The sequence below is a fragment of the Engystomops pustulosus genome, chromosome 10 (genome assembly GCF_040894005.1).
Source record: "Engystomops pustulosus chromosome 10, aEngPut4.maternal, whole genome shotgun sequence".
NCBI classification, from domain to species: domain Eukaryota; kingdom Metazoa; phylum Chordata; class Amphibia; order Anura; family Leptodactylidae; genus Engystomops; species Engystomops pustulosus.
Genome location: NC_092420.1, coordinates 32,463,535 through 32,488,666, shown reverse-complemented (window position 1 = coordinate 32,488,666; position 25,132 = coordinate 32,463,535). Strand labels below are relative to the sequence as shown.

The following is a 25,132-nucleotide window of genomic DNA, read 5'->3' as shown; positions in this document are numbered from 1 at the left end:
CTGAAAAACTTAAGTGTGAACACAACCTAATGGGTATCGATAAGGACAATGTTCCTGGAACCCATCGTCCTTCTTCCCTCTCTAAAAGTTATAAAGTGCAGCTAGGTGTTCTACAATAAAGATGTATAATTCTTGCCACATTTATACTAAATAATTCATGTGGCTGGAGCAGAATGTGGTACAACATGTGGGACTGTGACCCTCGGGGGGGTTAGTGACTGGAGTGAGGGCTCATATGAGGGACACATGATGCGCTATATTCCCGCCAACAAAAAAATGATGTTCCCACAAGGACGCGCAGTCGGTTCGAGAAGGGCGGGGCCTGACAGTGACGAAATGCGAGGGAGGGGCTAAGGGTCTAGACGCGAAAGAAGAAGGGGGTGGAGAGAATTAAGAACTTTAAAGTGGGCGTGTCCGGCGCTGTAGCCGGCTCAGTGACAGTGTGAGTGGGTGGGGATAACACGTTGACAGCGGGAAGGGGCGCGGTCAGAGCCGAGGTGACAGCAGTGCCCGGGAGGAGGAGCTGATCGCTTGCCGCTGCTGCTGCTAGTCTTGGCCGGGGCCGCGCTGATCATGGAGCTGTCTGCTATCGGGGAGCGGGTTTTCGCCGCCGAATCAATTATTAAGCGCCGCATAAGGAAGGTGAGTAGAGGGGCCCGGGCCTGCGGTGAGGGAGCGGGGTGACCTGCTCTCAGCATCCCGGCGTCTCTTTGGTCTTGTAATTGCGCATCAGAAGTCAGAGCTTAGGCCCGTGATGCGCCGCAGTGGCGCGGCCCCGGAGCTCACCTGCAGTGTGCACAGTGCCCGAGACATGCCCGGTGCTAATGCTTGGCATGTAAGTGCTCATCCTGGTGTTGGCCCAGTGCCAGTAAGTCGCCCCTAGCATTAACTATCGCCCCCTAGTGTGAGTGTCTGCGGGGCGAGTCTGTGCTATGATGATCTGCACTGAGGGTTACATTCATGTCATTATTACTATTATTACTTTTATTTGACATATGGCATTGCAGGCACTGGTGTCTTGTCAAATGATCATGATATTTTGCTAAATCGAAATGATGATGTGTTCACCTTGAGCCGCCTAACGTTAGGCCACCTGCACAAGTTCGTCGGCCACAAACAACGGATCATTGGTCAATTTTTGCCGTCCGCATGTAATCGGTTTCCGAAACTTGTGTCATCAAAAAATTGTCTATGTGTCGTCCACCTATCATCTATTTTTTTGAAGATCTGCAAAAAAAAAAAAAAAAAACGGAAGGCCGGCAAATTATTCACTAGCTTGTCCCAACCCATTGAAGGTCATGTGATTGTGTTTTAAATAACAATGATTCCTGGGCCCAGTAGTGGATTATAATATTGACCACTTGGGTGTTAGCCGGGGGCCCATCCACGAAATTTATACTGAGACGGACTGTCACCCATGAAATCCTGGTACATCTTTTCTTACTCTAAATACACGTGTACACCGGAGCCATTTGAGGACCTTTGAAGGTCCTCCAAGGGTCATGAAACCACAAATGGAAGTATCCTCCATTCTGAGCAGACATGTGAAAGTCAACTCATAGAGGCACATTATACCTTGGAGTTCACAGAAAGTGCATTGTCCGACGATCATGCACTTCCCTCCTCAGGTCCTCCGGAGTTCACCTTCTTCTTCTTGGTGCATGTAAGTAACTTAAATCCCGCACTCAGTCCGAATCAGTCGGATCGTCCAATGGCACACCCCGATTTCTGTCGTATGAAGGCCAGCGCAGCTGCGCCAAAATCCGATTGCGTGCGACACAATCCCAGCGCAAACCCCTGTTAAATACCTGTCTAAGCTGTGCAAATCCAGATAACAGCAAACAGGCTGACGATATTGAGCTCTTAAATAAGCCCCATAAAGTCTGACCTAGAAACCTTGCTAAACTAGAAATAAAAAAAAAAGTTGAAGTTGAGAAATATTTGTATTACTGAAACCATTTTCTGTTGGTAGCAAACAAAAGTTTAGTTAGTCAGTTTGGAGGAAAGCGTCCGCAGTCCTATGGAGTAAAATCTATACATGTGTTTGCAGCTGGAGCGGAGCAGGATTCCCCGTCGTGCCCCCCGCTGTATGGCCTCATATGCCCTCGTGACGTTTCTTGAAATTCTTTCCTTTTCTGTTCTGCTCGCTGAAGGAAACGTCTCGCTATAATATGATATTGTGGATGTAGCTGTTGACTTCTGTCATCCTGACGCGGCTTTAATACTAACAGAAAATGTCTGTGCCTGTTCGGTAGTTGTATTTGCAGAGTTAAATGGGGACACACTGGATCACTTTTGGCAGCGGCTCAACTTTGAGTGATGTATGTTGTAGGGAATTTTTTTGTTTTGTTTTATTCTTTGTCCGGATGAAAACCTTCATACATCTTTATTGCACCCTTTACCATCACAGTTTTCTGGCATAATTTCAATTTAAAGGTAACCTACCACCACGATTCTACCTATAAATGTAGAACTGGTGGTAGGTGGATGTATGGGACATGAGGATAGCCCTTTTTAGAGCTAATCCACACGTCCCCGCTATCTTTTTAAAACTTTAATACCCTAATATGTTAACTTTCATAAGCGGCTACTGGGCGGCATGGAGAAGCCGGACATGAGGCTACACATTACGGCTACTCCACGCCCCAGTAGCCTCTTTTCTCCTGCTACCCTGACATCTTGGGTGCTTCGAAGCAATGGCTGTGCAGCTGCGGGCCGGTCGTTCTGCACATGCACAGAACGCTGGCTTCCCGGACGAGGGCGCGCAGCTATGAGGAGCTGCATGCCGAAGTTGTCAGGGTAGGAGGAGAAAAGAGGCTACTGGGGCGTGGAGTAGCCGTGACGTGTAGCCTCATGTTCGGCTACTCCACGCCCCAGTAGCCGCTTAAGAAAATTAACATATTTGGGTATTAAAGTTTTAAAAATATAGCGGGGACGTGTGGATTAGCTCTAAAAACAGCTATCCTCACGTCCCATACATCCATCTACCACCCGTTCTACCTTTATAGATAGATCTTGTTGGTGTTGGTTTAAAAAAAAAAAAAAAAAAACTTTTATAAAGAGTTAAGCCCGTTCCACACTTGCGAGTGTGATGCGATGAACTCGCATCACACTCGCAACGCATGCTGCCGGGAACGCACGGCCCGAACGCTGCACCGCGGGAGTGAACTTACATGCTGAGTTCACTCCCGCGGTGCAGTGTTCGGGCCGTGAGTTCCCGGCAGCATGCGTTGCGAGTGTGATGCGAGTTCATCGCATCACACTCACACGTGTGGAACGAGCCTTAGTAATAGGAGGAGAGTGTTTTCATTTCTCTACCTGGACAGTAACTTGGCCTTTTCAGCAAACTGCACCAATCTCTATTTTGGGGAAGACTTTGGGTCCATTTGTATGTTCTGGATTTTACCGCATTCTCATATCACTGAGAATAGATTTGGCAAGGAAGAAATCACAGGCTTTTGCACACATCCATTTTTGTTCTGTTGTTTTTTGCACAGATGGAACACTTTTTAAACATATTTAAGCATCTTTGTGTGTGTGTGTGTGTGTGTGTGTGTGTTTTTTTGTTTTTTTAAAATTTCTTAACATCCCAGTTTAATCCACTTTTTTTTTTAATTTGTAGTAAACCTATTTCACACAGAGGATTATGACATTTCAATGAGGCAATTATGAATGTGTTTCCCAGCTGATTTTTATTTATTTTTTTTCCACTTTAGGAAAAAAGAAAAGTGAAGTGACTTGTTTACAAGTACCGTATTTTCCGGACTATAAGGCGCACTTAAAAGCTTTGGATTTCCGTGGAAATCCAAAGTGCGCCTTATAGTCCGGTGCACCCTATGTATGGCGCTGGGCACAGGGCAGCGGACCATACTTACATAGGTCCCCGCTACCGGAGACCGGAGACAGCATCCCGTCGCCGCGTCACGTCGGGTCTCCGCCACGCCCCCGGACCTCCGCCACGCCCCCGGATCCCGGACCCCGCGCCTTATAGTCCGATGCGCCTTATATATGTAATTATTACATATATAAGGCGCATCGGACTAATGCGCCTTATAGTCCGGTGCGCCCTATAGGGCAAAAAATACGGTAGTTTGTCATTCATGATTGGAGTCTCTAAGGACACCCATAAAAGTAGTGTATTACCTGTGGAATTTTCATGCTGAAAATCCGCAATGTTATATAGTTGCATTGTAGTATATACAATGTATACAAATCTCTAAATAAACTGACAAATGTCTGCAGCAGAATGCTCTCCCATTTGCAGCAGGTCATTTAACTGCGGAAACCAAACTTTTTACTGCAGCAAAATTGCAGCATAGAAACAAGACTTGGGGTGCATTTACACCGCTGTCTGGGGGGATATACGTCCCCATAGACGGCAATGGTGGTTCAGCGGCGGTATGGTGCAGCATGTGTGGCACCGTTCCGCACCGTACACCGGGAAAAGATAAAGCATGCTCTATCTTTTCCCGAATGTGTGCGGCCGTGCGCCGCTATTTCCTATGGAGGGAGGAAGAGTCATCTCCTCCTCTACAGTGCACAGCGGTATGCCGGCCCGGTCGGCATAGTGCCGTGTGAATGCATCCTATAAGGCTGCATTCACAAAGCCGTATGGGGAGCGTATATACGGCCGACATATATACGCCAGATATACGTCCCCAACAGACAGCAGTGCGCGCACGGCACCCTACGTGAGTGGTACAGTGCAGCACAAGTGCGGCAAAGTACCGTTCCATACCCCTTAAAAAGATAGGACATGTCCTATCTTTTCCCGAGAACACGGCGCCGAGCACCATGTTTCTCTATGTAGAGTGGTGGGGCTGAGCGGCACTCATCCCCTCCTCTCCCCAGCACCGACGTGTGCCCGCCGTGCTATGGTATGGCAGGCACACTTTAATGTGGAAGTAGCCTCTGACACTTAAATTAGTCTGTGCTCTCTCAAAAATCCGACAGAACACAGAAGTTAAAAACTGTTGTGTGCATAAGCTCTTAGGACAGTTTTACACATTACCATGGTCGGCCGGTGAATCAGCGCTGTCCTGTTGCATGGAACAACTACAATGGCCAGGATGAGACTCCTTGTATCATTTGACCAGGATGATGTCATCTAAGTTCTTTTACCCACCGAGATTTTCAGCGTTTACCTCATGGATGTATGTGATCACATGAAATCACAGCATGCCTCCATGGAGCATGGAGAGGAGTAGAAGTCCATGGAGATTTCATGTGATCAGGTACATACATTGGGTAGATGTTGCAAGTCTTGCTGAGTAAAGCCCCTTACGTGCCATCACCCTGGTTACGTGACATGCTGAAAAGGGGCATGGGACATGGGGAAGATTAGATGAGAGGGCTAGCTGAGCAGGACATGTTCCCTCTGATCCCAGGTAATCTAAAGGAATCTGCACAGTCGCGTTTACAATCACCACATTTCCACAGTGGCTCTCTGTGACTCGGGGGATGTCATGGACTAGGTTTTGAGCCAAAATTTTCACCCAGCCCTTTACTAAATACACTTATAAACCACCATTACAGGAGCCATTGTCTGCTGTGTCAGTTAGCAACCAATCACAGCTCAGTTTCTATTTTGCCACAGATAATTAATATGAGCTCTGAGCTTTGATTGGTTACTATAGGCATTAAGTTTGATTGCTTATGTGTTAGGTATGGTGTAAAGTAATATGGATAGAGGGAGTGACAGAGAGGAGGGACGTATAGACTTAAAGAGATGGGAAGATATATATATTGAATAGGTTCTATCCCGGGCAACGCCAGGGGCTATGGCTAGTATATCATAAAGTTGACCCTATGGGAACCTGTCACTGGCTGTATTTGTGAAAATGTGGTGACAGGTTCCCTTTAAATTACTGCAGATGGCGCTTAGTAAAGATTTATTCATGTTACAAATGTAGAAATGTTTAAAATGTCACAAAACACATTAACTACACTGTGGCACAAAGTGATAACTCTTTCAATATATTTGATTGACATTTGTTCTCGAAATTTCAAAGTAAAGGAAGCTATTAGGGCATCTGCATATAGCCAGTTTCACGGCACACAGAGGTACAGGATTGGTTCATAGAATTCAATCCTTTTCAATTGAAATGCTGGACATAAGGTCTGGACTGTAGCCCAAAACTGTCTGTTTGATGTTTTGCTGGTGCACATATGGCTTAAATAAAATAAACCAATAAAAACTACATTGTGCTGTATTCTATTTGTGGGTATACTACATGTTTTGGCCATTGAGGACATACACCTACAAACATCTGCCAACATGAAGTGCGCTGACTGTATACTGCTTTACAAAGCCTCCTTAAGCTGGCTAAAAGTAGTTTGCCCTCCCTAGTGTAATTACAGAAATCATGGTTGCTGTGCATGGGGCAAGAACTTCATACCAAATCATATGAAATGGCTAATGTTAACTTGATCTTTAGAAATTCACACCTTGGTTTGACATTTTCCAATACACTTTTTGGAGTAACAAAAGCATCATATTTTTATATTAAGATGTAATAGAATGTCAATAAGGGTTTGTTTATAAAATGATACAGTCCTACACAACAGGAAGGTAAGGTGCTCAAACATGGCCACTTTATCATCTTGCGCTACAATTAAACAAAAATGTATTTTTTTTGCCATTTCAGGGCCGCATTGAATATCTTGTGAAATGGAAAGGTTGGGCCATCAAGTAAGATTCTTGTGCTTATTTTGTGTTTGTGTTGTTTCCTTCTAATGTTTATTGCATTTAAAGAGGACACGTCACCCTCTAGGAGCTGCTTAAATAATCCCTAGCCTTGTAATAGCATTGTTAAATTGCTAGCTTTACCGGAAAATACAGAAAAGCTAGAAAGCACTGCCGTAGCCCTCGGAACGCCAGACCAAGCTTACATCGGTCTGGTGTATTCGTCAGGGGGCAGTCCGAGGCGTCCCCCTCCCACACCATATGCCAGCGGTGACTGCCAAGCTTCAAGCGGTAGCCACCACCTCCTCAGACCACCCCCTTATGAATATGCTGGACCACTGTAACCTTGGTCGGGCGTTCTGAGGACTCTACAAGTGCAGTGTTTGCTAGCTTTATCGGTATGTTCCGATAAAACTAGCGGTTTAAGGCCCCTTCCACACTAGCGTTTTTCACGCGCGAGTTCTGCGTGTGCTTTTGACGTGCAGAACTTGCATTGCACTCTGTCCCATTGTTTCCAATGGGCCTTTCCTCATTTGCTTTTTTTTTTTTCACGTGCGTGCTTGCGTTTGTTTTGACGCGCAGCATGCTCTACTTTTGCATTTCACGCACGTTTTTCCCGCCCCATTAAAGTCTATGGAGACGCATCAAAAATGCATTGCACTCGCAAGCATTGCAAGTGCAATGCGAGTGCAATGTGTTTTAAACGGATGGGTTGCTAGGTGACATGAATAATTCCCCTGCTCGAGATCGAGCATTTCATTAAAAAAAACACAGTGAAGAATAGAATAAAAACTGTGAACACAGGATCATTTAAGTGAAAAACAGTGAAGAACACAGTCTGCAATCTGCAATGTGTTCTTCACACATATACAGTGTTCTTCACACACTATTTTATTCGCAACGTTCCGCGCGTATCTCCCGACAAGTAAGCAGATGTGCCGAACATCTGTAATCTATTCTTCACTGTGTTCTTCACTGTGTTTTTTTACTTAAATGATCCTGTGTTCACTGTTTTTATTCTATTCTTCACTGTTCTTCACATCTGCTAACTTGTCGGGAGATAATATACGCGCAGAACAGTGAAGAATAGATTGCAGATGTTTGCATACATCTGCTAACTTATCAGAAGACATTTTTTTTTCAATTAAATAAAACATTTTATTCCTGAACCATGGTCCCTTTGAAAAATGCTCGAGTCTCCCATTTACTTAAAAACGTGCGTGAAAAACGCAAAAAAAACGCGAACAACACGCGCGTGAAAAACGCAAATACGCTAATGACTCCAAGGAAAAATGGAACAAAAATGCAGCCAAAAACGTCAGTTTTTCACGCATTGCACCCTGGCGTGAAATGCAACGCTAGTGTGGAAGGGGCCTAACTCTGGTATTACTGGGCTAGGAGCTGCTTACTTTAGTTTACGTCAGATCACCGCCAACAGATTTCTATGGCACCCGATGACTGTAAGAACACGTTGTTTCACCACCCCATCACAGCGTTGGGCGGCCGCTCATCTGACCACGGTGGGGGGAGCACTCCTTCTCCTCCTCCCGCGCCTGTGTTGGACCCGGTCCAGGCAAGCACCTAGCCGTCTGAATGTATCCTTGGCCTACATTCACACTAACTTGTGCCCACCATACCATAGCACGTATATACGTCCCCCAACGGTTGTGTGAATGTAGCCTTATACTGTTGGTAGTCGTTTCCCTTTCAGTAGATTCCACAATATAGAATAGTGCTGCATATTAACTCCCGTGAAAACAAAGGATACACAAGTGACGCCAGACAGTCTTTATTAGTGAGGTTGGACAAGGCTTGCAGCATTCCTAGCATAGTGCTGTGGCTAATGTAGTTAAATCGAAACCCCTATTCAGATGTGAACAGTCCCATATATGCCTTCAGCTGTATCAAGGCATCAAACGGAAGCTTTCACCCACTAAATTTTGTAAAGAAAATATATTTGGAATACTTCTTGAAATAAGTTATAATAATGAATGGAATAATGATTGGATTATATATTATATATGTTTTTAAATTACAGATATAGCACATGGGAACCAGAGGAAAACATATTGGACTCCAGGCTTATTGTTGCTTTTGAGCAAAAGTAAGTTGCACATAGTGTCTCATCGTCCACATAGTATCGCATTCTTAAAGGAAAAGTTCATTTTGACTAGGCATAAATTCATGAACGAAGATGGAGTAGACTGTGGAGCTAAGCATTCTCTATACTGTGGAGCAGGCGCCTGCTGTGTAAGCCTGGATCCATGAAAGGCTAACCAGACGGCCCAATTATAGGAAAATGGTTATGGTTACTCTACCCTCAACGCCTGCCTTCAAACTGTATAAACAATGTAACATATGTAATTTATAAGCAAACCATGTACATGGCAGCAGAACGTCATAAAACAATATTGGCTCAGAAGTCGCAATACATTTTTTCAAGTAAAAATGGTCCTGTAACTATATTTTTATGGAGTATTTTTAGCTTATTTTTTAGAGGAGGAGTATAAATTCAGTGATACAAATAAATTATCTATATATAATGTTAATGATAATCAATGGCTAATTATGCAAAAAATAATTACTAGCTCAGCAATTTAGGCTCCAGATTAATTCACTGGTCACACCGCAGACCCAGACTGTCACATTGCTGGTTGCTGTATTTATGGGGGATGAGGGGGGTTCTAGGGCACCAGTTAGCATGGGGCACAATAGATATAGTTCCATGATTATATATATATATTATACAGGCGGTCCCCTACTTAAGGACTGCAATGATCAGCTGTAAAGTGTCTGTAATGAAGCTTTATTGATAATACTTGGTCCCATTACAGAAAAAATTGGGAAATTCATATTGTCACTGGGGCAAAAACAAACTACAATTATAAAATATACAGTTTCGACTTGCATACAAATTCAACCTAAGAACAAACCTATGGACCCTATCATGCTTGCCTATTCAAGCACCTATGACTCTTGTGCAGATGTTAATATGACCTTTGCGTAGGCTCCTGACTTACACAGAAGAGTAGCCAAAAGACACCCAAGGCATGTACCAGGGCCAATAAACATATTTTTTTAAAAATATTTGCTAGCCTGAAATAACCTGCTTTTCACTGAAATAAATACTTGAATTGTATGTGTTTTATTTCTGAAAACATGCTACAGCAGCTAGTACAGTGCAATGTTCTACTGCATGTTTGTTATAGTCATTGAGTTACTTTTCTCAATATAATTTTCATTTCTATGTATTTACACAGAGAGCGGGAACAGGAAATCTATGGACCTAAGAAGCGCGGCCCGAAGCCAAAAACGTTCCTTTTAAAGGTAGGCAGTTCTTCTACATCTGAGCCACACTTGCTGTTTTTGCTTGTTTGAAGACCCTTTTAGGTAAATAGCCTAAATCTGTTACCCAAATATATTTAGTATTTTAGTTACAGCTGTTTGACATTTGTGAGTAGGTAGTTTGTCCAGGTTGAATTAACAATTCCATTCCCCCAGACAAGGACCACGAACATTCAGAAAAGTCCAAGTAGCTGCTGGCTCTGCAGTGACTTTTTTAAAAACTTTCTTACAAACATTTGCTGATCTGTTTGATTGTAGCATATGATTTTAAAATATTTACATAGAAGGAAGGTTCTACACTTTTTTTTTTTTTTTGTCCTATCTTTGGACCGACATGCAGAGCAGACGACCAGCTTCCTATGGAGAGGGGTGAGGTGCACTCACTCACCCTGCTTCCTCTACCCCGCTTTGTTTTTTACCTGGGTTATGGCTTGAGTGAGCACAAGATCGCGTGGAAGGAGCCTGAAATTAAGAATGCAAGGATTCTAAAGGGCTGTGTAACTATTTCAATAATCTATTTTGTCTTTCAACAGGCAAGAGCACAGGCCGAAGCTCTTCGCATAAATGATGTCCACTTTACAGTAAAGCCAGGCTCAAGTGCTTCCCCTAAGTTGCACTCTAGTGCTGCTGTACATCGCTTGAAGAAGGACATAAGACGCTGTCACAGTATGTCTCGTCGCCCTCTTCCCCGTCCAGATCCCTCAGCACCTTCTGGAACTACTTCTGGTCTGCGAGCCCCTATGTCTCCTTTTTCAGAGACCGTGCGGATCATTAATCGCAAGGCTAAGCCTAGAGAGCCAAAGCGTAACAGAATTATTCTTAATTTGAAGGTTATTGATAAGGGAGCAAAACAACCACTAGGACGTCCTAAAATTCCATCCCGAAATAGAGTTATTGGGAAAAGCAAGAAGTACAGTGAGAGTATGCTTCGAAACCAGATTCGCCATTTGAAGTATGGAACCTTCTCTTTGTATAACAAGCCAGCTGTTCGAGAACCAGAAGAAGAAAAGGCAGAAGTTGAAAGCACTCACCAAGGTCTTGGGGACGAGAGTTCTAGTACGTCTGGGTGTCCCTCACCAGCTCCCTCTGATGATAGACCTCCAAAATTACTACCTGAAACCCTTAGCCCAGCTGTTCCTGACTGGCGGGAATCTGAAGCGTTGGATCTCTCCATTCCACCAGAATCTTCTGCTAGTAAACGTGGGCAAGGTGAACCTGATGAGTCTGATCACGAAGAGGCTGGTGATTGGCGCCCAGATATGTCACCATGTTCCAATGTGGTAGTGACGGATGTAACCAGCAATCTTTTGACAGTCACCATAAAGGAGTTCTGCAATGCACAAGACTTCGAGAAAGTGGCAGCTACTGGCAAATAGTAGAGCGAAGGATCTGTAACCGTAAGGGCAGTTCAAGAATTTAAAGGTTAATTCACTCTAAAGCTATTGCTACACCACCCTACCCATTTAGTATGTAATTACAGGCCATGAATCACATGTGGTGCTGTTCTGTAATATGGTGTGCATCACATTGACCGGAATTGACCTCTAGGTTAATAGACGTCTGTAGAAACTACTCATCCTATGTCCTTACTTGCTTTCAATGGTACAATTTAAGCTTAGAATGTGATGGCACTTACTAGTCTTTATGAAATAGGTATGTTTGTCATTACATATGTAGTGAAGCAGAAAGCGCATAAATATTAATGTGAAATGCACATTTTTTTGTGGCTTTTAAGCTGTATTGTTAGAGCTTGTAAGTAAACTTTTCAGTGGAGGCATCCGTATATATATATGGCATGAGTCTTTGGATGTAGATTCTATATGAGGAAAGCTTTTTGCGTATGAGCAGAGGACTATTTAGTATTTTTTCATACATCTTTGCTTATTTTATTTCTGCAGCCTGCCTCTTCTTATTCCTATAAGGCTAGGTGTATATAAAATATGATGAGAATCCAGGCCAGTTATTAAGTGCTCTCATTTATATCATGTAATGTATAGTTTACGTTTGTAATGTACACAACATAAACCAGGTCTAAAGCTGTGCATGTTAGATATGTATGTGCATCATAATACAGGCGGTCCCCTACTTAAGGACACCCGACTTACAGACAACCCATAGTTACAGACAGACCCCTCTGCCCACTGTGACCTCTGGTGAAGCTCTCTGGATGCTTTAAAATAGTCCCAGATTGCAATAATCAGCTTAAAATTGTCTGCAATGAAGCGTTATTGATAATCCTTGCTCCCTTTACAGCAAAAAAATTTGAAACTCCAATTGTCACTGGGGCAAAAAAAAAAATTGTCGGGAACTACAATGATAAAATATACAGTTTCGACTTACATACAAATTCAACTTAAGAACAAACCTACAGTCCCTATCTTGTATGTAACCCGGGGACTGCCTGTATATCATAATGTGTAGATGAGTTCACATCATATGCTGCACATATGTACTAAGATGTATATCTTAAGTCCTGTGATATTAAAGCACAAGGTTTCGTGTTCTCTATGTAAATTACCTTTTCATATGGTTTGTGCTGCCTTGTTGCCTCTGAATATTATAGCGTGATATAAGCTGAGCTCTGTGGCAAGTTCACTTCTGCGTTCTGTCTTGCAGTTCCCTTTTGTAACCTACAGATGACTATTGGATCCGTTTTTCTCTCCATTGATTTTAGTAGAATTATAATGGTGTCCGCTAGTCTCCATTTGCTATCCGTTACTTATCTGATAGTTTGACGTTAACTGCAGAACTATTTTATCTGTCTGAAGTAACAAGACTCTTTTACCACCTTAACTTAACATTGATTTCTATGTAAGATGGATGGTCTTGTTTTGTATCGGTTTAAAATAATATATATTTTTGTTGAATAACGTATTGCTTTAAAACCAAAAAAAAAAAACCCGAAGCCAACTGATACTAGCGGAAAGCAAGGTATCCATTTTTTAGAACTGATCCCTTGAATGTATTTGTTTAAAATAGAAAAAAAAAAATTCAAAAAAGATTCTCTTTTAGGATCCATTCAACTGTTAAAATAGCAATCCGTTATTTGAAAAAAACGGAAACCACTAAACAGAAGTCTGAAAGTAGATGTGAACAAAGCCTAATATCCACGACTAGACTCCTACAGAGAGTGAGATTCCTGATAACCCAGCCCACAGAGGATGATTGATAGTCTTCTATGTTAAAGCGAATCAGACCTGTCACCGGGAATGTCATTTTTAGCTGGTGACAGCTTCCAATAGCCTATGCTATGCTGATTTTAAAAATGCATTTGTTCGTATTGTGAATTGTTCCAGTAATTTATAAAAGTTTAATTCACAGTACCCGGCTCCCTGCCAGCCGCTTGTGGTGAGTCCTGGGGGCAGGAAGCTGCAGCCTGTGTCAGTTTTCTCCTCTCCACACACACACAGAATGCTGACAAAGGAATTTTTAAAATCTGCATAGCATAGAAAATGGGAAACTTTCACTAGCTAAAAATCACATTCCTGGTGACCGCTTAGTTTTAACATAACATGATTGGTCAGCATAAATCACATGACAGGTTCGTGTTTACATTGGTTGTAATTTGCAGTAGAAGGACCATAGTCCATTGATCATGACAGATTTGAAACAAATTAGTGAAAAAATATTGGACCATTTCTGCAGCCTTGTGCATCTGGCACCCTGTGTATCTTAGAGCTGCCCTTCCACCCAACCTCTGCACTAGAAATACCACATCTTTTCCTGGAGTATTTTTGAATCACCAGATGTTAGAACATGACTTCTACATTATGATCTTTAGGGTTTTTATACAACAATTCAAAGTGGTAAATTCTGTAAGGTTTGTTCAGATGAATATAGTATAAATAAATGCCATCACATTGTAGTTTCTTGGGAGATTTAATGGGATAACATCTAAGTTTTGTGTAAAGGAGGGGATTACAAATCCAATGAATTTTGCTGGAAAAGGGTGGTGTAGGGAATTGCTTTTTTTTTATTGAAATGCTTAACTTATTGGCTGAAACAAAGAAACTCTTTTTTCCAGCCTGGAACTTGAAACTTGAGCTTTTGAGTGAATACATCTTTAACTATTTAACAAGAATTGTGGACAAGCCAGTACAAGACCTGGAGAAACATGATCTGTGGAACACCTTTGAGGTCGTTCTACAATTTACTGGTGCTAAATCTTATTTATGTCCACTTTGTAGATGAAGGATGCGTATATCACCATATGGATGAAATGGTTGATTATCTTGTCGGGATCTGCCTCAAGTCACAAAGCGACACTGCTCTGCAATACTTCCTTAATGTCTTTTCATAATAGGAAGCCTAGATGACGCCTGGTGCTACGCATTTACGGACATTCAAGTGGGCGCACTTCCAACGCAGTTCTCTAGTAAGCAAAGTGGTACATGGTCGCTGTTTTGTCATTTCAATGGGCATAATTGTAATTTTCAGTTAAATATGATGTAAAGGTCTTTCCTCAATAACATCTGATATTCTAAAGAACATCTGTCACGGAAAAATATTGATTCTAACTCCTTAATCCACTTTATTATGTATTCTTTATGGTATTGACCTGATACTTCATAAAAATAAATCTAAGGCTATTTTGTTAGCAGATACAGCCAAGAACATGTTTACCTCTTCATCAATATTGGACACAATGGGGCACATGTATCAAACATTTGGCTTGCCTTTTTCTTTTAATTTTTGTTGCTTGTGCTCATTTGTGCATTTTTTGCACCTAAAGCTGTCTCCCTTTAAAGTTCGTCATTGTCTAGTTTTCTGCAGTGTTCCCTGAGTTGTCACCTGAATTGAGATGTGAAAGTTGCGGCTTCTTAAAACAGTTGCAAATTTTGCACAAATCTTCGTCCGCCCCCGGAACAGGCGTAAAAATTAGCTGGAGTTATTTTGGTGTTATTTTCCGTTCTTAAAGAATCACAATATTTTGTCCTGTGACAGATGTTCTTTAATCAAACAGGTTTGCCATGGGTGTAACATTTGAATCCCCTGGACCTCTTGGTGCTATTTCCTGTATTTTATGTTGGTAGATTTTCTGTAAGTCCTCAAAACCTTCAAATCCAAATAAACCAGGGATGCTTACTCATAGATCCAGGTCCTGTGACTTTGTTAATCTTCTTATATCTGTTATCCATGGTCTCCTTTTTTCAAACATTAACTTTTAAAATTAAGCTAATGAATCAGAGGGGCTCTGGTGGGTGTTTCCAGAGCCCCTCAGTGCTACAGATACACAGGCTGTTTACAATGAGCAGGATATGTCTTGCCTTCCCCCTGCTCTCTCCCTTCTCCCTCTGCCTGTGTAATTTAACAGCAGCAGCAGGAAGTACAGGGGGGATGAGAGACCTTCTCTGCTCCTTGTACTGACCAGTGACAATACATCCCTGAAGGGCTATGGAAACCCCCCCCCCCCCCCCCCCCGGGGCCCCTCATTCTCTTTTTCAGAATTTTAAAAGTTGATTTTATAAGGAAGGAGGCCATGGATCACAAATATAAGAAGATTACCAGTGTCACAGTGCCTGGATCTATGAGTTAAGTGTCCCTGGTTTATCCATGCTTGATTTTTACTGTATATCATACCTGTTTTCCAGTCTCATTACTTGATCTGGGGCGTGATATTATTTAGAGCTTTTGTCCCTCTGCACCGGTAAAACAACCTCTATAGTGTTCGGAACATAGATGCAAAGATATAATTCTTCAAAACCAGGAGAGGCAGGGGGTAATGAGGCTTTTCCCTGGCTTCACAGGCACAAGGAAAGTTACTTATTTCTGTTAGTTCATTACGATATTTTATTCTTTACACATAAAATGTGACTGATCTTCAGTTCCCGGGGTGTTTGTGTCTTAGGGCACCTCAAAGGAAAATGTAATTGCAGATTGGTTGATGGTCAATGAATTTTCAAAGTGTCCGGAAACCATTCAAGCTTTTTCTGCTGAAAGTCATTACCTATTATGGCTTTTGCATAACTATAAGGTTTTTCACTACTCTGATTCCATTGCAGACTTTATCTACATTGCTACATTTATGCTTGAAATCTAACCGCAATGTCCCATTGTTTCTGATGGATTACATTTAGGGCATTTTAATTCTAGTAGACGTAATTGATAGGTTATAGTCTAATACACAGGTCCCTTAGTACACAGAAAAATACTTGCACTACTTGTCAATTCCCGTTGCTGCTTTCTTGTTCACTATTTTTTTTTTTTTTTTGTGGTTGAAATGGAAATTGCACAACAGTAATTCAGAGTTGCAATGGTTATAATACATAAAAATATAATGTAAAGAAGTGTATCTAACCTTTCAACAAACGTTGCAGGAATCTGTAGACAGGGCAAGAGGAGAGCTACGAGTTTTCGCATCCATGTGGAAGCTGTGGAAAATTCGGAGGATTTCCTATTCTTGCCTGTTTTTACGGTTCAGACTGCAAACTATATATGGGTACTTGTGTCATCCATGTGCCGACTATATTTGTGGATGAGTTGCTAGTGCCATCACTTGCATGTCTTCTGTGGAAGGCTGGCAAATTATATGTGGACATAGGGCTCAGCAACGGATTACACACTTTTATGCCGTGTGAGCCACGCATCTGTTTGTTACCGGATAACGGCACGTGTTCTGGTGCAGGTATCTTAACTCTTAGCTTTTGGGCATTATAATTGAATTGTAATCTGAATTTTCCTACATTTTTCACTTCTCCTGCCTCTGTCTGCGTGTTTGGGGTCCACTTTTAGCTGCTGGCGGGAAACTCTGTTTCTGTGAGTCTCTTTTCCTCCAAACTTCTCCATTGTTCTTCTATGCTCCCCTCTGCTTGGAGCTTTAAAGTAATTTGAAAATTCTACCAAAAAGATCACCGAGGTGTCAGAGTTTAAAGCAGATTAGGTTGGAGGAAGGGTAAGGGCCAACTTTAAGAAAGAGAAGCAATTTCTCTGATCATTAATTTTACTATGGATTTAGGCAAAGCTTGTTGAAAAATTTGTAACCATTTTAAAGCTGCCACCAGGCTGAAAGAATGAACTTCAGTGGCTCCCGGCTCTATTAACATCCATGGAGACTGGAGCCCCTGAGGCTCATTTGCATACAGTCCTTCATCCTGGTGGTAGATGTCCTTTTAAGAATGCATTTATTTTTTTCCGTCCAGTCTGTTATTTTTCCTCATTTGTTATCTCCAAACTGACTGGCAGTTCCTATTTGTTTGACATCTAAATGCCTATATTCCCTGACTCCCCCATTATCATTATGGATTTCACGATAAGCATTATATATTGTCTGATCCCTGTTTTTCAGAGATTCTTGAAGGATTGAAATCAATGGCCAGTGTGAGATGCTGTCAAAATGGAGAGCAGAATGAAATGGTGCACTTTGATTAATATAAATATATAATATATATTGGTGTAAAAGCATTGACAGAAGCTCTAAAATTGCACAAGTAAAGCCCTAAAACTTTTAACCTAAATGCACTTGTGCAGTGGTCACTTTCCTTTAAAAGGATATGAGCAATGAAATTGGCTTGTATTGGATTTGATACATTTTGGATATGCTTAACCTTTTTTACTTGGCATTTAAGACCTTTTAGTAGTAGTTTTACTTGATCTCTTTTGTGTTGCTGTTGTTTCTGCATAGAATTGCTTCTAAGAAAGTTTAACTAGTTTAAATATGTGGTCATTCTAACCAGGAATTGCATAATCGTATGGTGTACAGTAGTTTAGGGGGACCTTAATCTTTGGCTTTCCAAGTGTTGTAGGTACACAGCAGCTGGAGAAGCACAGGTTAAAGGGCGCTGGTATAGCAGCTCAAGGAGTTTAGTGAGCGCTGGCTTTACAAGTGTATTGGAACTAGTATCTCCGTCAGATAAACTTCTCTGCCTCTTCTATAGCACTTATTTCATCGTTTTCGAAAAAGGAAAAAAATGCTAGTTGCAGTTTATACTTGTATTGTCAGTAAGGTACGCAAGAAATTTGGGTTTGTCTGAGATCAACAACCAAGTCAGATGTGTTTTCTGTTTTTTAATACATCTGAGTTAAGGTGTTTGGTGATTTGTACAAAAAGTTGCAGACAGCTTTCATACACCTGACAAGGTGTATGAAGGTGAAAAAAAACAAAAAAAAAACAAGCCAAAACAAAGGTACCTCTCATCGCTCCGGGAGAGTAATGGAGCAATGGCAGCCGCGCATGATCGTTCTGGTCCATACATCTCCATAGTGATGAATGGAGCAGAATGGTCATGTGCAGCTGCGATGAGGGTTTCCGACTGAGGCAACTGATTTTGCAAGCTTTGTGCAGCGCTGCGTAATCTGTAGGCGCTATATAAATAAAGAATTATTATGGATCCTGCGGATAGGGCCTAACTTTGATTCATGGGAAAACCCCTTTTAAAATGACCAATAACAAAAAAAAATCCAAAGACTGATTTTAATACACGTAAGATGATTCTATGTATATGAATAGACCCTTCCCTTTACATTACTAGACACCAGATGGTGTATCTTTTGATTTGTAAGAGGCTTTTTAATAACTGATGTATTATATTTGTAGCTGTATGTTACCTTTTATACATAAAGGGCAGATATTTTGCTTGTACTATTATGTGGCTCTCCAGAATAAATGAAAACCTGCATCATAGCGGATATATTTTACGGCTTTAGATTCTTCCACTTCAAAAAACATGTTTCCTAACCTGTACTGGTTATCGGAGCTTTCCACTTGCCCATTGATGGGCTATTTGAGCCAAGCAGAGCTGTAGGCTATGTGGTCCATATGATTTGCTCATGTGAATGCCATCTTCTGTGTAGGCCCTGAATGTATTCAGCCATCATAAAACCACAGAGCAAGCTGTCATGTGAGTAATTTATCTGACCATGTGCTAATTCCATGGCCTAGGGCAATCGGGGATTTTCTGATGAGCAGTTGAGGTGCAACATGCGCCCAGTTACAGCTTATTTTGCTGGGAGAAGAAACTTGGGGGCATCCATCAATATGAGTGGCCAAAGCCTTTAACTGTTTGATATTGAAATAAATACTGCTGTATACCATGCAGTGTATATAGATATTGAGCTTACTTTCCTGTTTTTCCTGTGGGCATCTCTCATGTAAATATACTTGTGCCCTCTGGAAAGGTTTGCTGGCAGCTATGGTATCGGCCATTGCATACATTTCTGTAAATGGTCTTACCTTTTCATGAAATGTACTATTTAAAATGATATATTTATATTTCATACATGGGGGACAAATGTTTTTAAGAAAAAATAGTTGTCTTGGCAGTTAACAGACCTTAATAGGGCAAATGGGTGTCATAGATGGGAAGTAACTAATTAGGGCATTTCTCCACGGAGCCGCCATGATGTACCTTACCGGTCCGTGCATTATATTATGGTTTATAAGTGCATAGAAAATATACCAAACTTTATAGATGCTGGGATTGTATATGACAACATAAATAGGTGCTTGGACCACCTCTTGCCCTAGTTGCCAAATAAGTAGCAAAAACTGGGCTTGGATATTTACTCCTTTTGCTTTTTGTAGTTATTATATTCTCCTTTCCTATAAACTTAAAGGGGTATTCCAGGAATCAGCATAATTCATATACTAATGGGTACTTAAAATATAAGCTAATATGTAATTGGTTGTTATTCAAAAATTTTCTCCCGTTAGCAGAAAAATGCTGTGAACATACAATGTAATGAAAAATTAAAATGCTACTGGCCCTTTAATCAGTCCGTTAATTTCCTCTGCAGAGCGCACACAGGACAGAAGGTGTCCACATCACATGTCCTGCACCTGCCTGGGCAGGTCATGTGATCACCACTATGTTTGGCTGTAGTCGGTTGGTTGCAGTGCAGCCAGGATGGCCGGTGTTTTGGTGATGACAGTTACACATCATTACTATGGTAACAGAGCAAGAAAACCTGTTACATCATCACAGGGAGCAGAGCATAAGAGATAGGAGGAGTTACTGCGAACTAAAGGATCTTGGGACTTGTATTTTCCAGTGGCGGCCATCTTGGTGATAACTCCTCATACTTTAGAGAGGCCATAAAATTTTGTGAATCATAAAATCAAACTATTTAAGCTCCATTTTGTGACTAATGACATTGAGTTTTGTTATATTCATTTATTTATAGTATTATGGGTTTTTGTATCAGACGTTCCTATTCCCGGAATACCCCTATAATCCATCATTTTCTTCTTTTGCAGCCAGTTCTCTCCCTCTCCCGATTTTCCTTTTCCCCATAGTTGATTCCATAGCAGGTAATACCAGTTGTCATGTACTTCCTTTCAGCTTGCAAATTTTTATTCCATTCTATTTAGATGAAAATTAAATAAGCAAATATGTTACCGGTACATCTGATTTCAACCTGTAGCAGCAACTTGTTGGCCTCCTCATTTGTCACATGTATGGAACGTGACTACCTGGGTTATCACGTTAATTCTGTACAGCGTGTGGCTGCCGCAGAGAGTAAATCTAGAACAAAGTCTAGTTTTGTTTTTGGGGGGATGGGTTTTGTTTTCGTTTCTCATGCTGATTTTAGTATTGGGTAGTTTGTTTGTTTTTTTTTTGAAGGGTCATAGTTACCCCCTGGCAATGTAGTAATATTATAAGATGCCATTATATGAGGATGAGCAATTATTAAAATTGCAAGGTTTATGGATTGCAAAGCTAATTACGAATAGTAAATATGTAACAGATGATTTGGTGAGGATGTTATCAGTATTGATATGTTTATAGTATAAATAGATTTTAAAAAAACAGTGACTGTGGGTGTGTCCATGCGTTCAGTTTTTCAGGTACAGTTTTTGTAGCCAAAATCAGGTGTGGATCATAATGGGTTAACACAAATAATTGAAAGGTGCTGCTCCTCTTCCTACTTTTACTCCTGGTTTGAACATCAAACTGCATCAGAAAAACTGAACGTGTGGTCGCACCCTTATTTAGCATAACAATGCTTAGTGCGGATTGGACCTTGAGGTAACGTAGAGAAGCATTGGCTACATAGCAAAGCTCAAATGCCATCTAACGAGTCCCGTTATCCATTTTGACCCTTTGGCCAATTTTTCACTACCCTGTGAAGGGCTTTCTGCAGATTCCTGCCCACTGGTATATTAGCTGGTATGCTCTTCTTGTGTACACCCTTGAATAAATGTAGCAATTCCATCAGTTGCTATTCTGTATACAGTTACTGATTTTATGGACCATTTTGTTCTTTGTGGATGGTTTTATTGGCTAATGAAGGTTTTTTGCTTTTAAGGCAGCAGTCCCTTTTTTATGCTATTAAGTCATTTGCTGCATTATATGTGCAATACACTGATGTTGTACTCTAACATTTATGTCGTTGTTACGAGTCTTGTTTGTCTAGAGTCATCGGTAAATATGTCACACAAGAATATGGCTTTAAAACCATTTTATGAGGTGGTCCCTATAAACGGGTTGTCCTGGATTTAAGATTACTAAATCTCCTCATGTATATATTGGATTAAAGCTATCGCCTAGCCTAGATTTTTAGGACATCTCTGTATGCTTTGTGCCCTAACAATGCCAATAAATTCAGGGGCCATGGCTTCCAGGCACAACAACATTGTGCCACCCATCAGAAAAGTGGTGTGAGGAACATAAAACCCTCAAAAATGGCAATTACCTGCCCTTGCACCAGGAATCGTGACTTTTTTTTTTATGCCTTGTACCGAGATTTTCTGATTAATTCCGACAAGTTTGTCCAGTCTATTCATGTTGGTATAGAGTGGTCCAGGAGTTCTCGCTTCTAGGGCTATGGTGTTTTACAGATTTTAACCCTTATTATATATTGATTCTCTTCTGTCCAGGAACACCTTATACCAAAGATTCTTGCGCTTGGACATATAAAAAGAAAAGTAGATGCCATATGACACTTAAAGATGAGCTGTCACATAGAAAATGACTCTTATCAGATATTTGAGAGCAGAAGCAGATGATCATACATATAACTTGTTAACAGTGTTGTTTGGGGAAGAAAAAGGGTAGTCCCGGCTAGTGGACTCCTATACACAATTTCTTGATGTACACTCATACAGTGAAGGCTATTTATCGCCAAGTAGGAGCACTCCTATGACTCCTGAGCCCAGCAGAGATTTAGAGCAACTTATAAGCTTTTCACACAAAACTATGGAGAATCTTTGTTTTTGGGATGTCATGTTTTTTTATAGATCTATTTAACATAAAAATTGTTATCTAAGCTAATGTGAATATTTATTCTTTTCCCAATTAAGCTCCAGTGGGTATGAAAAGTATTCAGGCCCCTTGGAATTTTTCACTCTTACATTGCAGCCAATTGGTAAGATAAAAAAAACTTTTTTTTTTTTTTGCTCATTAATCTCTGCTCCCCATCTTGACAGAAATGTAGATATTTTTGCTAATTTATTAAAAACTGCAATACTGTATCACATTCTATGAGTATTCTGTATTCTATGAGTAGAAGCAACTTTTGAGCATGTACAGCCATGAGTCTTCTTAGGAATGATGCAACAAGTTTCTCACACCTGGATTTGGGGATCCTCTGCCTCTTCCTTGCAGATCCTCTGCAGTTCCCTCAGGTTGGATGGTGAACGTTGGTGGAAGCCATTTTCAAGTTTCTTCAGATATGCTCAATTGGGTTTAGATTAGGGCTCTCGCTGGACCAGTCAGGAATGGTCACAGATGTTCTGAAGACACTGCTTTGTTGTTTTAGCTGTGTATTTGTAGTCATTGTTTTGTTGGACGGTGAACCTTTGGTTTAGTCTGAGGTCCAGAGCACTCTGGAAGAGGTTTTTATCCAAAAGTTCATCATCTTCTTTACCTCTTACCAAGGCTCTTCTCCCCCAGTTTAATTAACACAGCTAGATTCTGATGAAGGAGTAGAACCATCTCAAGGAGGATCAGAAGGAACTGGACAGCATGCGAGTTAAATGTGAGCTGAATATTTATGACCATGTGATATTTCAGTTTTTCTTGTTTTTAATAAATTAACAAAAATATCTACATTTCTGTGTTTTTTCCTGTCAAGATGAGGTGCAGAGTGTACATTTACAAGCAATAAAAACCTTTTTTTGGATTTTACCGATTGACTGTAATGAAACAAAGAGTGAAAGATCAAATGGGGTCTGAATATATTTTGTACCTGCTTTATATATGATGAAATTCATCCTCCCAGATTATTGGACCTATAAATCACATGGTGTTCCCCATACAATACTTTAGTGTAATGTTTTTGTCTGTAAGAATCGGTATGTACTGTATTATCGAGGAACATACGTTGTTGCTATAATAGACATTTTTTTAGATATTAGTGTTCACATTTTTGCTGAATCTCCTTGGTTCCTGAAGTGTATAATTTTGTTTAAGTTACCTATGGGACACTGTGAAATATTTAAGTTACCTTTTGGTGCTGTTTTGAAATATTTGTAAGCTACAACAGAACGATAATAAAAAACTAGGATTTGTGGCTGCTGTTTAATGGAAAATTATGTCATATATAAGAAATGTTGACTCAAATGCTACTTGCAAGCTCACTGCTTGCACTTTATGTGCAAGTATATGATGCCCATGTAACAGAATGCAGTTTTTTCTGTACATGCTTTATGCTCTTAGTGTTATTCAGATGCGCTTTGTGAATATATAATATACTGTATATTCTGCCTCGGTGATATTGTCGCTTTACTTCTAGAACACAATTCATTCTTTTTGGATGTTTTACTGACTCATTGCACATTTAGGTTTGCCGTGATCGGTATATCACTCACTTTTATCAACAAGTGGCTAGTCCGTTATAGTTCCACAAACAAATGTCATATAAACATTAAAGTCGTTTTACATGAATAAAAAAAAAAATGAATATATGGCTAAGAAAACAATAAACCACTTGTACTCTCCTCCTCTGGTGCTCCGGTTATCCCGTGGCTCCACTCATCACTTCTGTACTCCGTTTAAAAAACGCCAGCAGTGCCGTCCTGACCAATGGTGGGCGCCTACTGCAACAGGAGATCAGGCTGTGGTTGGGATGGGCAAACAAACAGCCATATATCAGTTTTTGTTTTTTGTTTTTTTTATCCACGGACAGTTCCTTTCAAAAAGGTTGTCTTTGTGACAAACATGTCTATGGTTAAGAGTAGCCACAATGGAAAACTACAATTTGGTAGGAGATGGCTTCCCCCGGTGCTAATGGCGAGTTATTGGGAGTTGGAAAAGTCAAATTATCAGGATTTGAGAAAACCCTGCAACTTTATTTTTCTGTGCAAAAAAAAAAAATGGTGCTATATTAAAATCTTTTCCAGCTATTCGTTTTAGGTTTAAGGGAGCCTTGAAAGCAATCAAAACTCCTAACCCTAGTAAAACGCTTAGACTAGTGGATGCTTTTGAGTCATATGAGAACGAAGGATTCTTCCACTTAAAAACAAATGAAATGTATTTTGTAATTGCCATGTTAACATATATGTATTTTATTTTTTTTGCATGAAATGGGGTTGTTTGTCTTTTTTCAATGCTATGTCTATAACAAAAAGATATCAATATTGTGTGTCACAAATTGGTGCCTAGCTGGCAATAATAGTCTTGTGGGTTTGATATTTAGCAGGCCAAGCCTGCGTCTTTGTAATTCTGCTCTGTTTTCTGGATTTTATATCTGTTATACTGCATATAAAAATATATAAATATATCTATATGTTATCTGCTGCACTCAGTGTTTTATTGGATTTCGGGATAAAGAATATAAATAAAGGTACATTGCAAAAATGAAGTGGAGACTCCTTTTTATTTATTTATTTTTTTAAGAATATAAACTACTCTATGCTTAGTCAGTCTTTAATTACACATCCAACATGTAAAAGCTAGACAAAGAAGACTTCAAACTGGGGCCAATGCTTTTTTTTGGTTTAGCTCAAATCTAGCAAACATTTTTTTAAAAACATACTTTTTAAAAACTTCCTGGTATCATGCCAAGAGACTCTTCAAGTTACAAGGGCCATGTTTTCTCTTCACTCTTCTCAGCTCCCTCCCTCAAGAATGAGTGACTTCCTCATGCTGTAGGTGCGACTCTGGAAGAGACTTAAGCCCCTTCTACACTGGCGTTTTTCACGCGCGAGTTCTGCGCGTGCATTTG

General features: G+C 40.7%; 1 protein-coding gene across 1 annotated transcript; it reads left to right on the top strand.

Moving 5' to 3' along the window:
- Positions 1–456: 456 nt before the first annotated feature.
- On the top strand, positions 457–24,351 carry CBX6 (chromobox 6). Its single transcript, XM_072128063.1, has 5 exons — positions 457–642; positions 6,648–6,691; positions 8,724–8,789; positions 9,946–10,012; positions 10,564–24,351. Exons 1-5 carry the CDS (start codon positions 574–576, stop codon positions 11,404–11,406), a joined length of 1,089 nt encoding a protein of 362 aa, XP_071984164.1. The 5' UTR covers positions 457–573; the 3' UTR covers positions 11,407–24,351.
- Positions 24,352–25,132: the final 781 nt, after the last annotated feature.